The sequence below is a fragment of the Pangasianodon hypophthalmus genome, chromosome 20, assembly GCF_027358585.1.
Source record: "Pangasianodon hypophthalmus isolate fPanHyp1 chromosome 20, fPanHyp1.pri, whole genome shotgun sequence".
In the NCBI taxonomy this organism is placed as follows: Eukaryota; Metazoa; Chordata; class Actinopteri; order Siluriformes; family Pangasiidae; genus Pangasianodon; species Pangasianodon hypophthalmus.
In genome coordinates this window covers 2652445-2669714 of record NC_069729.1, presented here as the reverse complement: position 1 = coordinate 2669714, position 17270 = coordinate 2652445, and the positions used below count along the sequence as shown (strand labels likewise).

General features: G+C 42.7%; 2 protein-coding genes across 3 annotated transcripts in view; one reads left to right on the top strand and one right to left on the bottom strand.

The window, feature by feature from the left end:
• zbtb40 (zinc finger and BTB domain containing 40) overlaps positions 1 to 17190 on the top strand; it is a 39220-nt gene extending 22030 nt beyond the window's left edge. The window contains exon 19 of the mRNA XM_053227195.1: positions 16128 to 17190. Coding sequence (XP_053083170.1) covers positions 16128 to 16138 — 11 coding nt within the window. The 3' untranslated portion in view covers positions 16139 to 17190. The remainder of the gene's footprint in view (positions 1 to 16127) is intronic.
• atxn7l2a (ataxin 7-like 2a) lies at positions 516 to 9953 on the bottom strand. Of its 2 annotated transcripts, none has more exons than XM_026935356.3 (10): positions 9770 to 9953; positions 7043 to 7111; positions 6478 to 6820; positions 5990 to 6243; positions 5665 to 5747; positions 4543 to 4754; positions 3863 to 4043; positions 3143 to 3264; positions 1927 to 2749; positions 516 to 862 (listed from the first exon to the last, which is right to left on the bottom strand). In XM_026935356.3, the coding sequence occupies exons 1-10, from the start codon at positions 9897 to 9899 to the stop codon at positions 845 to 847; spliced, it is 2235 nt and encodes a 744-aa protein (XP_026791157.2). In that variant the 5' UTR covers positions 9900 to 9953; the 3' UTR covers positions 516 to 844. The 2 variants fall into 2 exon arrangements, with proteins under 2 accessions (XP_026791157.2, XP_026791158.2); XM_026935357.3 differs by having other exon boundaries at positions 3863 to 4040; positions 9770 to 9952.
• Positions 17191 to 17270: the final 80 nt, after the last annotated feature.

The window sequence follows — 17270 nt, the reverse complement described above, 5'->3', positions numbered from 1 at the left end:
TACTACTAATAATACTCATATTACTACAGCTAGTACTAATAATAGTAATATTACAGATTTACAGTAATAAATAATACTACTAATACTACAACTGCTAATAATACTCACTACTACTAATAATAATACAGATTGTTATTAGTAGTATGATCTACAATGTTATTGTAGATCTAATAATACTCGTTACTAATAATTACTACTACTACTACTAATAATAATTTACAATTATACTATTATTTATATACAATTACACTATTATACTAGTATTATTATACAATAATACTACTACTACTACTGCTAATAATAATAATAATAATAATAATAATAATAATAATAATACAACTACTGCTACTAATAATAATACTTAATACTACCACTATTAATAATAATGCAAAATGATAACCAATTTTATAGTAATAAAATTATAGTAATAATAGTAATAAAACACACTCGCTGTTTCAAGTATAAAGAATATTTTAATCCATTTTTATAAATCAACATTTATATAGCAGCATGTCCAGTAGATTGTGAGGTATTTCTGAATTCACGGAGAAATTCACTCCCCCATCATCTGCCATCCACTCGCACTCACATTCATATATTGGCTTTTTAAAAGGACCATCGTTGTAATGATCCACACTGGTCTAACACTTCCAGACTCAGACACACAACACACTCGACCTCGCATTCACACACGCAGACGCACGCACGCACGCACACACGCCCGCCCGCAGACACACACACACACACACACACACACACACACACACACACACACACACACACGTCTGGAGACTTGGGTCCACAGTCCATACAAGTTAGCAGTGCTCCCGAGTTAGTGGCTTGCTCAGCGATGGAGTTTTGGCTGTGAAGAAAAGCAGGCAGTCAGCACCACAGAAATGCATCATACAGTCCACTTATCTGTTCAGAAATAACCTGAAAGGGTTATTTAACTGTAAAACCTCATATAAGAGCTAGCAGTGGGTCTGTCCATCAGCAGATGAATTCAGAAGCCTGTACATGTGCTTCAGATATTAATCGGTCATTAAATGCTTTGTATTAGAGCCGAGTTAACATTATTACCACTATCCATTACGTCTTAGTATGCTTTTCTAATAATATCTTAACACTGACCCTCTCCACTTTAATCATGGTACATGTTACGTCTTCATGACTTCTTTTTTGTGTAGCTAATTTTTTGGCTCAACTGTTTTGTTGCCACTATTATTAAAACCACAGTAAAATGTGATGCATGTCTTGAATTGAAAAAATGCATTCGAAGTGTCGCTGTACGATATACATGAAAGCAGTCCTATATGAAAGCAGCAACTGTTAAGATTTTAACCATCATCTGTCCAATTACAGCTGCATTCAGGAACAGCTGCGATTCACACGTCATCTATTAACAACAAATTAATGACGATTCTATGATCTACAATGTTGTAAAGCAAGTTTTCTTCAACTGGTCCATCACTGTTTTAGTTATCCCTCCCCATGAGTTCGTAATAGCAGGCAGGTTTGTCGCTTATCGGTCATTTTATAGCCACTACTGTGTTTACAATGCACTTTAATATTGTGATAAAGCCCATTAAAAGACGAGGCCAGTTATATGTTCCAGTTTTGTGCATCAAAAGCTGTTGAACTGGAACCCAACACAGGCAGGAACTGAAGGTAATTGTGTAGAGAACTGGGGGTGGTCACTGGATAATATTGCAGGAATTTACTGGAGCTAATTATATGGATTTGATATTGCACATCAAGTAATTTGCATTAAATTATCTGTGTCACAAATATACACAGTAAATGTGCCAGTGTGGCCACAGAGCTACAGGGACTTAGAGAACTAGTTGACAGCAGTAATACATTTATTTGACTTGTGAATGCACTTTAAACTGCACAGGTACAATCCCCCCTGGTTTCCTCACTCACCTTGGGCGCACTGAGCTTCTTCTCCCCTCCTACGGGCAGCGGTGCTCCTTTGCTCTCTTTCCAGGGGTAGAAGCCGGAGCGAGGGGGGGTGGGAAGCCGGTGCGCTTTGGAGGGGGGAGAGGAGTCGCTGCTTTTGCGCTTCTTGCCCAGGCCTCTGTGTTCGTATCCAGGAGGCCTGCCGTGGTGTCCTGAGTTTCCTGCTCGCCCAGATGCGCCTGGCTCCGTGGGCGAGGTTCGGCCCGGCGCGTGAGTCCGCTTAAATGGCCACGGCTCGGCCCGGCTCTGCTTGTGGCCCGGCGACAGTGAGCCATTTGTCTGTCCGTGAGATGATGGCGGAGCTAAAGCCGGAATCTGAGCTGGCGCCGTTTTGCCAGAGCCGAGCGGCCGGGCTCGGTCCCGATCCGGGCTCACACAGTTCCTGTCTGGGCTGACCGTATCGGCTTCGCTCAGAGAGCCTTTCCGCTTTGCGGGAGCGGCCGGTTCAGCCCGCTCCGTTTCCCTGAGACGCAGCTGCTGCTTGCTGGGTCTGCCGACGGGGTTTCTGGACCGCCCCGTGCCCGGCTGCGTGGCAGTCTGAGCGGGTTTGGAGTGCGCTGCGGACTGGGAACCTCCGGATTTCTCAGAATGAGCCGAGGCCCTGCTGCAGGAGGAGCTGTCCCTGCCTGCTCCGTGCGAGGAAAATGAAGATGACTTGAGGGAGGTGGCACTGGGATTTCCTGCCCTCTGCTTGGAATGATGGGAAGTGAAGGACGGGGAGGAGGGAATGGCTGAAGGCTTGGCTGAGGAACTCTGGGACTGAGGCTCAGATGCTTGAGGTATTTTCCTAAGGAGGGGGGAAAAGTAGGCAAATATAAATATACCTCAACCACAGATACAGCATTAATAAGCGGTTTAGAGAGTTTGTCTCACTCAGATGCTGGAGAGTGCTGTTAAAGAGAGATAAAAAAGCAGCATCTGGTTTGTGTACTTATGTATGTAATTAGGGACAGCTGGAGTAAACGTGTTTTACCAGAGAAATCCAGCAACCTGATGCACACATAAACAAACATCAGAACTCACTACTCAGCAGTCTGCCACCATCCGTTTATTGTTAAGCTTAAATTATGCGGCGTGTCCCCCATACTAGTCCCTCTGTGCGTTACTATAGAAACAGTAACTTTAAATAATCAGTTAATGAAAGAAATGAAGCCAGGTGTAGAATGAAGGAGACACTCACTTCCACAGGTGAGCGCTGAGGTGACTCTCCACCATGGCACTCACAGCGGACCGCAGGTGATGAAGCCGCCTGTCGAATGTGAAGACGCCGTGACCCAGAGCAAAACTACCAAACCTACACACCTGAAAGAGAAAAAACTATGATTAATTCATGCTTTTGTGTCTCATACATACAGTAGTGCTCTGTACAAACATCTTAAACCAGGCAATAATATTAAAATGTTATTCATATCTTGTGAGGTAGTTGAACACAGGTTCCTTTCGCAGACATCAATATATTTATTAAATTCCAGACTCGGCACATCTGATTTAGCTTATGCGCTGCTCGACTGAGCCAGGTGCGCTGGAATTTAAAAGACATGGTTGTGCTGGATGGCAGCTTAAATACTCAGACACTCTGACAGATGTTTAATCAGTTTTGTTTCAACAAGGATACAAATCTCAAAGAAAGTTAAAGGTCATTTCCTTAAGGGACAAAAAGAAATCCAGCCAAAAGCTTACTCAGCATCTGGCACCAATGCCAAAACTTCAACTGTGAGACGTCTTAAGAAATTGTTTTGGAGGCAGTGTGGCAGCTAAGGCTGAGAGATTTCAGTAGAGAATTACAAATTTGAGGAGAGAATTACAAGGATGTGTGTCTGTGTGTTTCTGTGCAATGTTTCTGTGCATTACTGTTTGTTTTGTGTGTATATAAATATATAAAATACAGTGTGTTAGGTACCGCGAGTGGTTTGGGATGCCAGGGGCTGGAGTGCCAGTCGGCAGGTTCGTCATTGCCCTCTCCCTCGCTCTCGTCACTGGAGATTCGGCCCTGAGTGAGAGGGGAGGACGCCCGAGCCACACCCTCCTCCCGAACCGCCCTCTCATCCTCGGGGGCGTTCTCCGATAATGTTCGCGTCCTGCTAGAGACACACACACAAAATTAGAAAACAAGAAAAAAATATACACCCCCCAACAAAATGTATTTATGAACTTACAGATATATACTTTTGCTCAGAATACAAAAAAATAGCACTCAGTCCTCACTCAGCCCAAAAACAGATCAGCTAAAATAATCATTGTTAGTTTGCTTACAATTTCAATAATTAATATCACATTTAGCACAATCCTGAGAGCTAAAGCTTTCCAACTCGGATTTGAGAAATAAAATGGTGTGATTCGGATGCGAGAGATGAAGGGCCCTGCCTCAGATTTGAGAGATTAAGCGTTCTGACTCGGACATGAAAGGTGAAGCGTTCTGACGAGTGTGAGAGATGAAGTACTCAGACCGAGTGTGAGAGATGAAGTACTCTGACTTGGGCGTGAGATATAAAACTCTCTGACTCGGATGCAAGAGATGAAGTTCTATAACTCTGCTCTAACTGAAATCGACACCTGAGACGCTCTGACTCGGGCTCTTACCTGAAGGCAGGAGAGTTGCTCAGGGGTCTCCTGCAGTGCGGCGAGGCGTTCGGCTCTCTGGGAGTCTCGGGGCTCGGGGACTGAGTGGCCGATTCCTCGTGGCTCTGAGCGCTACGCTCTCGATTTTTCGAGACCATCTTCAGCTCCGCCACAAGCTGGTCAAAGTTCTTACTTCGACCTACGACCTTCCGCCGCTGGTGAATGGAGTGGATCTGATGGAGGGAAAGAGAATCGTTACATTAATTTGTATTGTATTCGGCTAAAAGCAGTGATTTAGTTCTATTATGTTACGTTAAAGAGAAAAATAGGCATCAGCGTGAACACTCGCCCTATAACTAGTTTCATATTCATATTTTGATAGTAAAATTTAAACAAAATTGTGCTGCTTTTTATAAACATTCATGACTTCTGATTGTGTGAATGCTGGCATGTCTGACAGCCGCTGCTCACTGGATATTTTTTTTGTTTATTTTAAAAGCATTGTGCAGTCTGTATTGTTCAAAAACACCTACGCTACTATTTTTTTTTTTTAAGTGCTGCCTTATTTTCAGTACTTCCTTTTTTCCAACTTGCAAAAAAAACAAAAATCAAAATAAGGCACTGTTCACCAAGTTTGACAAAGGACAGAGGGTCATTTCCTGTAATTCCTTCCTCATTTCCTGTAAGTCATGTCCATGTAACTTCCTGTCAGCCTACAGACACAGACATTAATTTAAAAAATGTCTGTATAACCTTACAGAACACAGCTCCCATCAAACACCACGGGTAAAGCCTACCTAAGTACCACACACACACACACACACACACACACACACAAACACACACACACTCTCTCTCTCTCTCTCTCTTAAGAAAGCAGAAACTAATCTACCTCCACTCAGAGACTGCACAAAAAATGTTTAATTGACTGTATGAGGCTTGGTTGCATGGCCTTATAAACTAATTTTAGCAGCTGTTGTGGTCATAACTGAGCCAATACTAAGACTACTACACATATTACATTGACATAGTTCTTATTAAACATGTTGTCCAATAAAGAAAATTAGTCCACGAATAGCGTAATCGTGGTCAATGTTAACAGAATTAGCATTTTAGGTACAGGGGGAAGGAGAGGGAACTCACATTGCAGGTTAACAGCCGCGTACAAACTTTCTTCCTCTCCGGATCCAACACGCCACAGTGTTTGTCCAGGTCACACTCTTTTTCTGCATTAAGTGGAGACAGGAGACATTTTTGTCCACTTTATCCATTTTAAGTTAACCATAATGACAGTTAAGCTCAAAAAGGAAAACCTAATGTGTGTGTAATCCAGATATGGTTTAAATATGGAGGCGAGCAAAATAGTTAAGGCTTTCTGAGAAACACTGCTTTAACAACATTCTACTTCAATATCACTGTGATGCAGCTCTCAAAATTCTCAAGATGTGTGATCTCATGTAGTGCTTACTTGAGGTCTTATATGGCCGGTTGCTTCGGGCGTGCGGTGCTGCGGCGTTGGCCGAGCCAGACTCTGCTCTCTGGGCCGGGGACTTGTCGGTGGAGCCCGGCGAGGGTCGGCTGGGAGACGGGCCTCCGTAGGGCCACGGCGGGTCTCTGAGACTCGGGGGAGGAGAGCTACGCGGGGGCTCCAGTGGTGGAGGCTGCTTGAATACGGTGGACTCTGAGTGACCAGAACTGGACGTCTTTTCCAGAGGCGAAAGGCTGTGTGAGGAGACGAGCAACACCGAACACAAAGACAAAGATTTCCGTTAGAAAGAGTCACGGCAAACAGACGTCTGATTTAATCTAGAGGACATTTTGCCACTTATCCGAGTTCTCAGAACTGCCCTTCAAGCTGATTCAGACAAGTAAGAGGTATGGTTTAATCTGTGTCCAGCTCTAAGAGAGTAAAAACTCTCATTTAGCAAGAACACCCCAAACAATTACGCGTCTTACCGAACTCCGTCCTTGGGCGTCTTGGTGTGTTTAAACTGAGGTGGAGTGGAGGGCGATTGGGGCGACGGGCGTGCCGCTCCTCCTCCTCCTCCGCCTTGGCTCTTGCCGCTCCAGCCGCCTGCACCGTGGCCGGCGGTGGGTGGGGCGTGTCCATGGCGGGCGTGTGAGCGCTGCTGGCCGGCCGGCGGTGTGGAGCGCAGGTGTGCATAGAGCTTTCCGACCGAGCCGTGCCTCCTCTCACAATGCTTCTCAAACGCCTGTGGCTTCACCACCTGACTGCAGTGGCTGCACACCACCAGGTAAAAGTCGTCGTGTCCCGGATAGTGACCGAAGATCGACATATCTGTGAAGGTGATCACTGGTGTTGAATTTTTCTTCTTTTGTTACACAATTACACCGAAAAAAACATTTTCATTTGGACACTACAGGGGGTGAAAACTTCCGCATGCCGCTGTATTTAAAGCAGCCATGTGGATTAAAGAGTCAAATTGTAGGCAATTTATACACGTTTTTAGGGAACCGATGACACTGGATGTGAAAAGAGCAGAAAAGGATGAATCCATACCCTCCTTCCTCAGTGTCATGGTTTCCGTCGTTTTTTTGCCATTCTTGCTGCAATCGTCCCCATCGGACCCTAAAACAGAAAAACTCAGAGTCAGTGTCCTTTCGGAGAAGAGCAGACAAGAGTTTGCAAAAAGACACCTGAGTTTGAAAGACATATAACACATATATGACATAATTGTAGCACATTTTTCTTCACATTTCTGAGTCTACGAGGGTTTTTGGGTGGGAAAGAACATATGGACTTGATCAGAGACTGTTTTATAAATCCCACTCCCTCACACTCACGACCAAATCCCGCTGCTGGAAATCGCAATCTGCCCTTTTCCGCATACACGAGCTCGCAGACAGCTGTGATTGGCTAGCGTTGCTGTGATTGACACGCAGAGAGCACGGCTTTTTCTTGCTGTCTAGACTCCCGGGCATGGGTGGCTGTGTCATCGTCTGGACTCGAACTCGATTCGATTCGATATCAGTTTTGATTTCATGATCTTGTAGTTACAGCCTACAGTCTCTACTGAACAGCTTCATGACGTGATAAAGGAAGGTGATGCTTTGCTCCCAGGACTCCATGGCCAGATTTACTGAACTTAGATAAATTGTAAATCAGATTCACATTGTGTAACTGGAAAAGAAATAAAAAGAGCCAGAATCAGAGCTCTGTGGTGAATGACTGACGTTTTACTGTTACCTCATGCATTCGTATTTGTTTGCGGATGCAAATTAGCCCAATATACAAATTCACACTAAGTGTCTTAGTGAATGTAAATGTTAAACTCCTCAGTCCTCTCAGTTTGTTGTTAATTTGCAAATCAAGAGACACCGGAACACCGGTTTCATCTTCGTTAAATCGTTAAATGTTCCCTCCAAATGGCACTTCCTTTCGACCACTACAGAGTCATGTTTTCCAGGAAGCAGTATCAGGATGCTGGCTTCATTCCACGACAGGAAGTGGAGTAAAATTCTTGTGTGTCTAGAAACATAATTTGTACAACTGTTTATCTTTCACATGAGAGTCTTGCCAAAGCCTGTATAGTGCTTTTTTTCTTTTTTTTTCTTTTTAAAGGCTCGTGGTGTGTTCACAGATCATTTTATTTCCCGCTGTTTGGATTCGGTCTGAACACTACTGCTCGTGATGTCTTCAGGCTGGTTAGAGATAAAGAGGGGAGACTCATCATCAGTTTGGGATGGAGACTAGATTAGTTCTGAGCACCAAAGGATTTAGTCATGTTTCTGGAAAGAAAGATATTTTTACAGATAGCTCATGAACATGAAGATGTGGGAGAAATCATGTCTTGAGCACATCTTTGAGGTTTTTTTTTTTTTAAATCCTTGGGTGGGGAGAAAGTACAGAGTGTGTACCTGTAGCTCCAGGTACATGTTAAGTGATGCGTTGAAGGTGTCAAGTGCTGAATCCCAAACACCTCCATACTTCCTTTATAGGTGCACTACAGAAGGTAGTGTCACTGTGACACTGTTTGGACCCTATGTAGTGCACTTAAGGTCTAAGAGAGAGCCATTTGAGATTCAGCCAAGGTTGTGGGTGGGACACGGCGCCCCTAAAAATCAAACCAAGGAGCGTTTTAAAGCATCTGGAGAGCCGCCAGACAATACGAACACGGAACACGGTTTCTATTAGCTAGCACCAGGCTAAGCTTTTATTAACACAGCTGACACGGTCTTAATAAAAGCTAAATCCTTTCTTAAACATCGAAAAACCGAGTCAAATATATTAACAGCGGGAGGTGGAAACATTTGGCTGATTAGCATGAAGGAAAAACAGGCCACTGTTCAACTAAAAACGGTTGTTTGTTATTTTTTTTTTCAGTTAGCCTCCTAAGGTCTATTAGCGTTATAGCTAGCATTAAAAAAAAACTCCTCCATAACCGGCGCGTTATTTTTTTTTCTCGCCTGTATTCCGACATGATCCCGCCTCCTTCGCTACCATTGGCTAATACACACCGTCCCGCTCGTGAGTTAGAACTATTAGCCAATTACGGTGCAGAAGGCGGGATGCGACTGACCAATCCTAGCACAAGAGACGAGGTTGTGGTGGAATAGCGGTAGGGAAAAAAATAACGTATCACCGGCGTCTTGTCTAGTACAGAAAGAGAGCAGAGCTAGGCTAGGACCTAAGATACAGCAGGGTTGCCAGATCCGTTGCTGTTTCGAAGCAAATAACAGTTTAAAATCCTCACAGATGGCATCAGACTGTCTGACAGTTGTATCCAAATAATATTTAAATGTAATTCCATTCCGTTTGAATAAGTATTCATTTACAGATCGATTTAGGATTAAGAATTCTGCCATTTGTTAGTCACGATCTGGCAACCCTGAGCTGTAGTTAGCTCGGTGGCTAAGCTAAGTGGCTATGCTGAAAGTTGTTCGACCAATTGTACGCGTTCCAGTTTTGCAAAAAAGTAGATTGTGCGATTTGATTTTATTTTACACTTGTGTCATTTTTTTCTCCACGCGCATTTGTGTTTTCAAACAACGATACGGTTTAAAACTAAGTAATAAAGTGAGCTCTAGCAGCCTACTCCACAGAGCAAGTATGTACTAAGAGGACCTGAGGGAAACCAGGGGAACCGGCCAGCGCTAGGACCTGGCAGGTTCTTTGTTTGGGTAACATTGGTTAGGGATGCCGTGCCTTTCCGCGAAAATAAACCACATCCGAACGACTTTTTTCACCGAAATATCAGGAAAAACTGGTGGAAACGTAATCACTCACCGTCCGATGCTGTCAGGTTAATCCTCTCTGCCCAAACGCTCCAGCTTTGACCCACGAAATCATCGAGACAAGGCACCCGCCGTTCCAGAGCAGCCATTACTTTAACTGCGCGTTCACGCACCGCCATCATCACGGCGCGGCGAGTCACTTACGTCATACTGCGCGCTCCCGCGAGTGAAGGCAGCAGCCCTGTATGCGCGGCCCTTCCTGTCTGTCTCTCTCTCTCTGTGTGTGTGTGTGTGTGTGTTCTTTTAATTCTGTATTGTTCCCACGTGTTATTAAAATAAACCGATTCCAGAAATATATGCAATCTAAAGAACCTAAAAAAATGTGAACCTAAAAAAAACCATGATTGTTTTCTTCAGTAATTATGAGTTTCATTATGAGAAGTTCAAGTTTCAAGTTTAGTTGTCATGTGTACAAAATATCAGTGACAACTGTACATTGAAATGCTTGTTGTGAGGCTCAGATACTCCAAAACTGTGCAATACAAATATAAACACACACACACACACACATCAGAAGAGAAATGGGGGAGGAGAGAGGAAAGAGAGGGAAAGAGATTATTTACAAATACAAGGTATATATAAAATATGTAGAATATAGTAGTATGTATTCCTGGTTAGTATGTAAGTAAAGTGCAGATCCTAACTGTAAACACTGGAATATGTGCAGTCACAGTATGTAACAGTAGTAAAATAGTAGCTGTGTGCAGCTGTAGTGTCTGAGCAGTCCTCTACAGACATAGGAGTGTATAAAAAGCAGATGAAGCAGCAGTACAAAGTAGCATTTAATTTTTTTTTTAATGTACAATTAAATTAGATGTAGTAGTATGTGTAGTGTGTAATAAGTATGATCAATCTATCAGTATATTGCACAGAGACATGACTTAGTCCTTAGCGGTGGTAAAATGGTAATAGTGCCCTTAGAAATATTGCAACATGCCCAAAAGTGATAGAAACATGTAAAGAGTTTGTCCATGAGTGTCCTTGATCTGTCCGTGAGGTCACCAGTGTGTGGGAGGTAATGGAGGCATGACTGGGTAATGACTGGATTACAGCTTATTCAGGATCCTGATGGTCCGCAGGTAGAAACTGTTCTTCAACCTGCTGGTTCTGGATCGAATGCTGCGGTACCGTCTGCCTGACGGCAGTCTGGTAAACGGTCCGTGTGCTGGATGATTGCGGTCTGTGGTGATTATGTGAGCTTTCCTCAGAAATCGTGTATGGAAAATGTCCTGTAAGGCTGAGAGTTTGTTGCCAATAATGAGTTCAGCTGCTCTCATGACTCTCTGGAGGGCCTTGTGGTTGCGGAGGAAGCAGCTGCCAAACCAGACAGTCATGCACCCAGTTAGGATGCTCTCTATGGTGCATTTGTAGAAGTTGGTCAGGATTTTGGGGGGGAGACCAAACTTGCTGAGCCACCACAGGAAGCAGAGTCGCTGACGAGCAGATTTCACCACCATCTTAGTGTGAAGGCACCAGGTCAGTACGTCAGTGAGGTGCACACTGAGGAACTTGATACTCCTAACTTTTTCCACAGCAGCCCCACTGATGTATAAGGGGCTGTGGCCATCCTCCTGCGGCCTCCTGTATTCCACGATCATCTCCATAGTTTTGTTGATGTTGAGGCAGAGGTTGCTTTCGTAGCACCATTCTATATGATAATGCTCTGATAAGTGTGGAGGAGATGCGGTCACCGATTTTCACCACTTGGTGTCTACTCGTCAGAAAGTCCAAAATCCAGTTGCACAGATGAGGGTTCAGTCCTAAGTCCTTGAGCCTGGCGATGAGTTTGGCTGGAATGATGGTGTTAAAGGCAGAGCTGTAGTCGATGAACAGCATTCTCACGTAGGTGTTTCTCTTATCCAGGTGTGTGAGAGCACTGTGCATCGCCAGAGCAATGGCATCTTCCATCCATCTGTTTTCGAGATATGCAAATTGGAGATGGTCCACGGTGGCTGGAAGGGAGGAACAGATTATTTACAGTTTTTGACTAGCTGCTTGTAGTCAATCAGACATCTGGCTGCAGACATCATAGGTACAGAGACAATGGGTGTCTTCTTGAAACATGTAGGAATCACAGACAGTCTTAGGGAGAGCTTAAAGATAACTGTAAAAACCTCTGCTAGCTGGCTGGCACATGCTTTGAGAACACGGCCATGAACGCCATCAGGACCTGCCGCCTTGCGTGGATTGACCGTCCTGAAGGACCTGATCACATCAGGCACAGGGATGGTTAGTGCGCAGCTGTTGCAGTCCACCGGTAGTTTCACTGCAGAGAAAGTGTTGCTTGCCTCAAACCGAGCATAGAAGATATTCAGCTCATCAGGTACTGAGGCAGATCGTCCCTCAATCGCAGATTTTCCCTCCTTTGTAGTCTGTGATAGAGTACAAACCATTCCACATGTGCCTGAGGTCAGATCCTTCATAGTTCGACACAACCGTGTCCCTGTGGCTCCTCTTTGCAGTCTTGATGGCCCTCTGAATGTCGTACCTGGCTTTCCTGTATGCCACCAGGTCCCCAGGGGTACAGGCTAAAGTTCATGCTCTAAGTTTGGCCCTGACATCAGCAGTAACCCAGGGTTTCTGGTTCGGGAAGAATTTGATATAGATTTTTGGAACAATGTATTCAGTGCACATGCTGATGTAATTGGTGACAGAGTGTATTGTGTATTCATTTATGTCTGTGTCTGCTGCATGCTGGACAATCTGCCAATCTGTCCTGACGTGTGAAGATACTGTGAAGATTAGTGTGTAGAATGGCCTCCTCACTCCATTGTGATTGTCCTGAGAACCGGTCTTTCCTGTTGGAGTTTTTGATGTATGCAGGCAGAAGAAGGATAAAGGTGTGATCAGATTTACCGAAGTATTTTGTAGTGTGTTAATGGCTTTATGCTAGTTTTATTAGGGGTCCAAGCACATAGTGATGCAAGGCCAAACACAGCCAGTTGGTGGCACTGTAACACATTGGTTAACGTTCTCACTGCTTTTCACTGGGTTCTGCCAAACAAAAAAATCCTCAAGAACTCTTTAACTCTAACTTTGCATAATATACAAAATCTACTTTTGCAAACTATCCTGTGGATCTTTGGCGTGTCTTGACAAATGAGTCTGAACCTTAACAGTTTTCAAGAACATGATGAGATCTGTAAACAATATGGCTGCCACATGCCAATCAGTCATAGAGGGGCAGAGCTTGGTTTACTGAAACAGCTGTATCTCAATATTTATTGAAGAGATTTGCACGAAACTTGAAGGGCATATTCAGGACAAGACTCTGGGGCATGGCCAATGACAGTGGGCAGAGTTATGTTCAAATAAATCCTCTGCAGGAACTGTAAGTACGATCAAACATGGCCACCATCATCCAATCAGCTTTCAGCAGGCATTTGACAGGGTAACATTGAGCTATTGTCACGGAACATGACCTGTAAATCCTACTAGGGACCCACTAGTAACTTCTGCAACCTCACCCAAATTGGCCACTGTGGGACATAATTTTGACACAAGCATACATATCTCTTGTAAAATAAGGTGTACAATGAAAAAAATTATGTTTTTCCCTGATTCGTTGACTTTTGGGCCATTTAGCCCCATCCAGATAATATGCCTAATATGTGAAACCCACTTTTGCGAACTAATCCTAGAATTTTTTTGGCCTGTCTTCATAAAAATTTGTGGCAAACTACTTAGAAAAATCTGACTTTGAATATTTAATGAAAATATTTTGAGATTTGTAAAATATGGCCACCACATGCCAATCAATCCTAGTGGGGAAGAGCTTATTTTACTCAAGCAGATTCACAGGAAATGAGTGGCATGTTCATACTGCATTCAAGGTGAAGCTGTAGCTTGTAATTCCCTGCGTACAGCCAGTAAGAGCCACAGAAAACACCCCACAGCTTGAAATTTCAGCTCGTCAACTTGGGGTAATTGTCTCGGCTACCAGTTCCTTCCCTGTTTACGGAGTGACATCAAACCAACATGGCCGCTCTCACTGTGAACAGTGTAAAGTTCCACTTCTCTACTTTTAAATGAGTTTATAGCAGCATTGGCTTTAGATCAGTTCATATACAGACTCAATACTTGGTTAAATCTATAACACAGACCATACTAATCACTGCTCTGAGAAGATAATCATCAATAGCTGAGTTATCAGTAATTTTAGCCAGCTAGCTTGTTGCTAACGCTACTTGCTATTGCCTGATGGCTAGCTTGTTGCTAAGCTACTCGCTGTTGTTTGCTGGTTTGAGGACTAATGACTGTCTGTTTTTTCTGTGCCGCAATTTCAGTCCAAAATGTTGCATGAATGTTTGAAGGTCACTACAGTAGAACAGGACCAGTAGCCACTCAGGCCTGTGACTGTAAAATTGCAGTTAAAGTGGCTTTTTATGAGCTTTATGTGCTCTGACAAAGCAAACAAAAAGACATGTTTTCATGGAGGCATCAATATTTTTTCCAGTTCACAGGTCGAACATCCCGAGGTGGGAAATGATGTTATTACAACAAGTTACCACTTACAAGGCACCATGAAAGCAGCATCAATACAATGCTCTCAGGACCTTTGTGGAGTTTGGGATGTGGCCAATCGTAGGAGGTGCGATTAGGTTCAAATGGCTTTTTCTCAGGAACTGTAACTGAGATCGAGCTGAAATTTGGTGTACTCCATCAGTGTGATGATCATTAAGCAGATTTTTAATGATGACTGGATTACTCCAGAAGCATGGCCATCATCAGACAATCAGATTTCAGCAGGGATTTCACAGGGTTAGCATTCATCTATCGTCTGTTTATTGTGCTGTGTTAGTGGGTCTCAGTGTGAGCTCAGGGGGCCTCGGTGAATTTATTACAGTGGTGGAAATCACAACACATCCTTATCAAACATGATTTATAACTGCAATCTTAAAGTTATTATCCTGTTTGAATGGATTTAATCAAAACCTCAATACCTGGAAAACAAACAGGCTATAAATAATGTCAGTTTGGACCTGTTCTGTCGGTGGAAAGTTCGGGAATTATAAAGCTCCAATAATTAACCAGAATATTATTCTGCACATTTGAATAATGAGCCTAATATCTGAACAGTTCATAAACTAAATCTGGACTGATGGGCTCTGTGGTTATTTATTATTATTATTATTTTTAATTATTAGTTATTTATTTATTTTTAGCAGCTAAAGAGAATAAATTATTTTTACAGCTAAAGAGAATAAAGTTTGAGAACCACAGGTCTATGGAACTTGCCAATAAATGGCATTTTTTTAATGTTACTGTTAGTATTCAGTCATAGAAAATATAATTGACGTAACTAACTCACTAACTAACTAAATAAATAAATAAATAAACGTGGAGTTTATTTGGATGGATATGGATACTGAAGTTTCGTAACGCGTGACGTCATTTACGCATGCGCTGCAGTAAACCGTTGGCGCATGCGCAGTACAGATCCGGCTACGCCAGACCACTAGGTGGCAGTAACATACACCACATCAGTGTGCCGCCTGCCATAGAAGAAGAACTTTAAAAAAAATGTAATAAGACGAAAAAGAAGAGTTTCAGCGGCGTTGCTACTCAGCGGAAGAGACTATTATTATTATTATTATTATTATTATTATTATTATTATTATTATTGTAAAACACGGAAGTCTGCTTTGTTTTGCTGTTATTTAATGACTATATTCTGGTGTGGTTCATACTAAGTGTAACTTATAACAGCTTAATGGTTAATAAAAGCTGTGATTCAAACACCAGTGCTGTAAAAGTCCAGGTGATACTCTGTGCCGTAAACGTCCAGGTGGTACTCTGTGCTATAAAAGCCCAGGTGGTACTCTGTGCCGTAAACGTCCAGGTGATACTCTGTGCTATAAAAGCCCAGGTGGTACTCTGTGCCGTAAACGTCCAGATGATACTCTGTGCCGTAAAAGTCCAGGTGGTACTCTGTGCCGTAAACGTCCAGGTGATACTCTGTGCCGTAAACGTCCAGGTGATACTCTGTGCCGTAAACGTCCAGGTGATACTCTGTGCCGTAAACGTCCAGGTGATACTCTGTGCTATAAAAGCCCAGGTGGTACTCTGTGCCGTAAAAGTCCAGGTGATACTCTGTGCTGTAAAAGTCCAGGTGGTACTCTGTGCTGTAAAAGTCCAGGTGATACTCTGTGCTATAATATGTGGTTATTTACAGGTTTATAACACGTCTATAAGGTGTAATAGTCCTGCTGTATTAGAGAATGAAAGGTAATGGCACAGGCAGTTTATTAGTTATTTCTTGGACAGCAGTATGTTGTTGAATCAGCAGTTCATGCAAATTCAAGGTCTAGAGTTGATTCTGTGGTATTTGCATTTGTGGTCTGTTGCAGTTGTCTCTTAAAGTGAGGACTGAAGAGATGTCAAAGCCAGTAAAGCGGACCATCCTGAGGCTCAAATGCAGAATCTAGCGTCTCAGATAAACAGGTATGTTTCCCCTTAGTGCATGTATAGCTGATCAGTTAGGACATGTCCTGATTTGAGGGAGTACTATTAAAGCAACAGTTCATCCATCCATCCATCCATCCATTCTCTGTATATATATATATATATACTTTTTCCCCATTTGTTTTTTTAAAATAGGGGTGTAATGATACATTGGTGTAATGATGTATCATGATATGCAGTATCAGCATTCTATTAATTAAGCATCTAATGCAGTTGCACTGTTTGAACACCAGAGGTCCCAAATCTGTGAAACCCATAGAGTTATAATATATAGAGAGCATGCTAGTCACATGATTGTGTTCTTTCATGGAGAGTCTGCACCATTACTGGAAATCATCTGCACTTGTGAAGTGACCGATAGCCTGATACATCTGGCTACATGCAGTGACCATTATACATTATACGGTTACACTACCACGTTATAAATGTTAATAAGAGCTCCTTAGTAACTTTCAAATAACACCAGATCCACACCGCTGCGATGTATGGTGCCTGAGAAAGAGGCAACGGAAGTCAGCCATTTTAGCCGGCTTTGGAGCTCTGTTTCCAGTTAAAATAGGCCTCAGGTGCTGCTGCGGAGCTCGTTATGTTTCAGTTAATTGTTTTCCCAAGGTCACATTTTTGGGAGGATTTATAAATGTATTTATTTATTTTTAAGGTATGGTGAACCTGTAGTACATTTTGCTTACAATATTAAACTTCTGTTCATAGCAATTTTTGATTTATTTAGTTTTATACATACAAAAATGCAGTTTTGCATTGTTTATGATTCAGAAATAAAAAAGCAGTCTTGTTAGTCATAATTTTTCTTCATTCAAATTTTGTTCAAAATAATCTGAGAATCGATTTGAATCAAATTGTGACCAGAGTGTATCATTACACCCATTAGAAAATGATTAGAATCTTTTAAAAGATGGACTGTACCACCATCTAGTGGTTAAGACACACACACAGTAGTTTTTCTGTTCATCAGAACACAAAACACACACACAAAAGCAGTGAAGCTCTCATCATTTAATACTTTACAA

Coding starts and splice junctions, on each gene's coding strand:
- atxn7l2a (XM_026935356.3), bottom strand. CDS start 9,899: ATGATGGCGGTGCGTGAACGCGCAGTTAAAGTAATGGCTGCTCTGGAA. Junction 7,112..9,769: donor TAACCTGACAGCATCGGACG/GTGAGTGATTAC, acceptor TTTCTGTTTTAG/GGTCCGATGGGGACGATTGC. Junction 4,044..4,542: donor AGCAACTCTCCTGCCTTCAG/GTAAGAGCCCGA, acceptor GTGTGTCTCTAG/CAGGACGCGAACATTATCGG.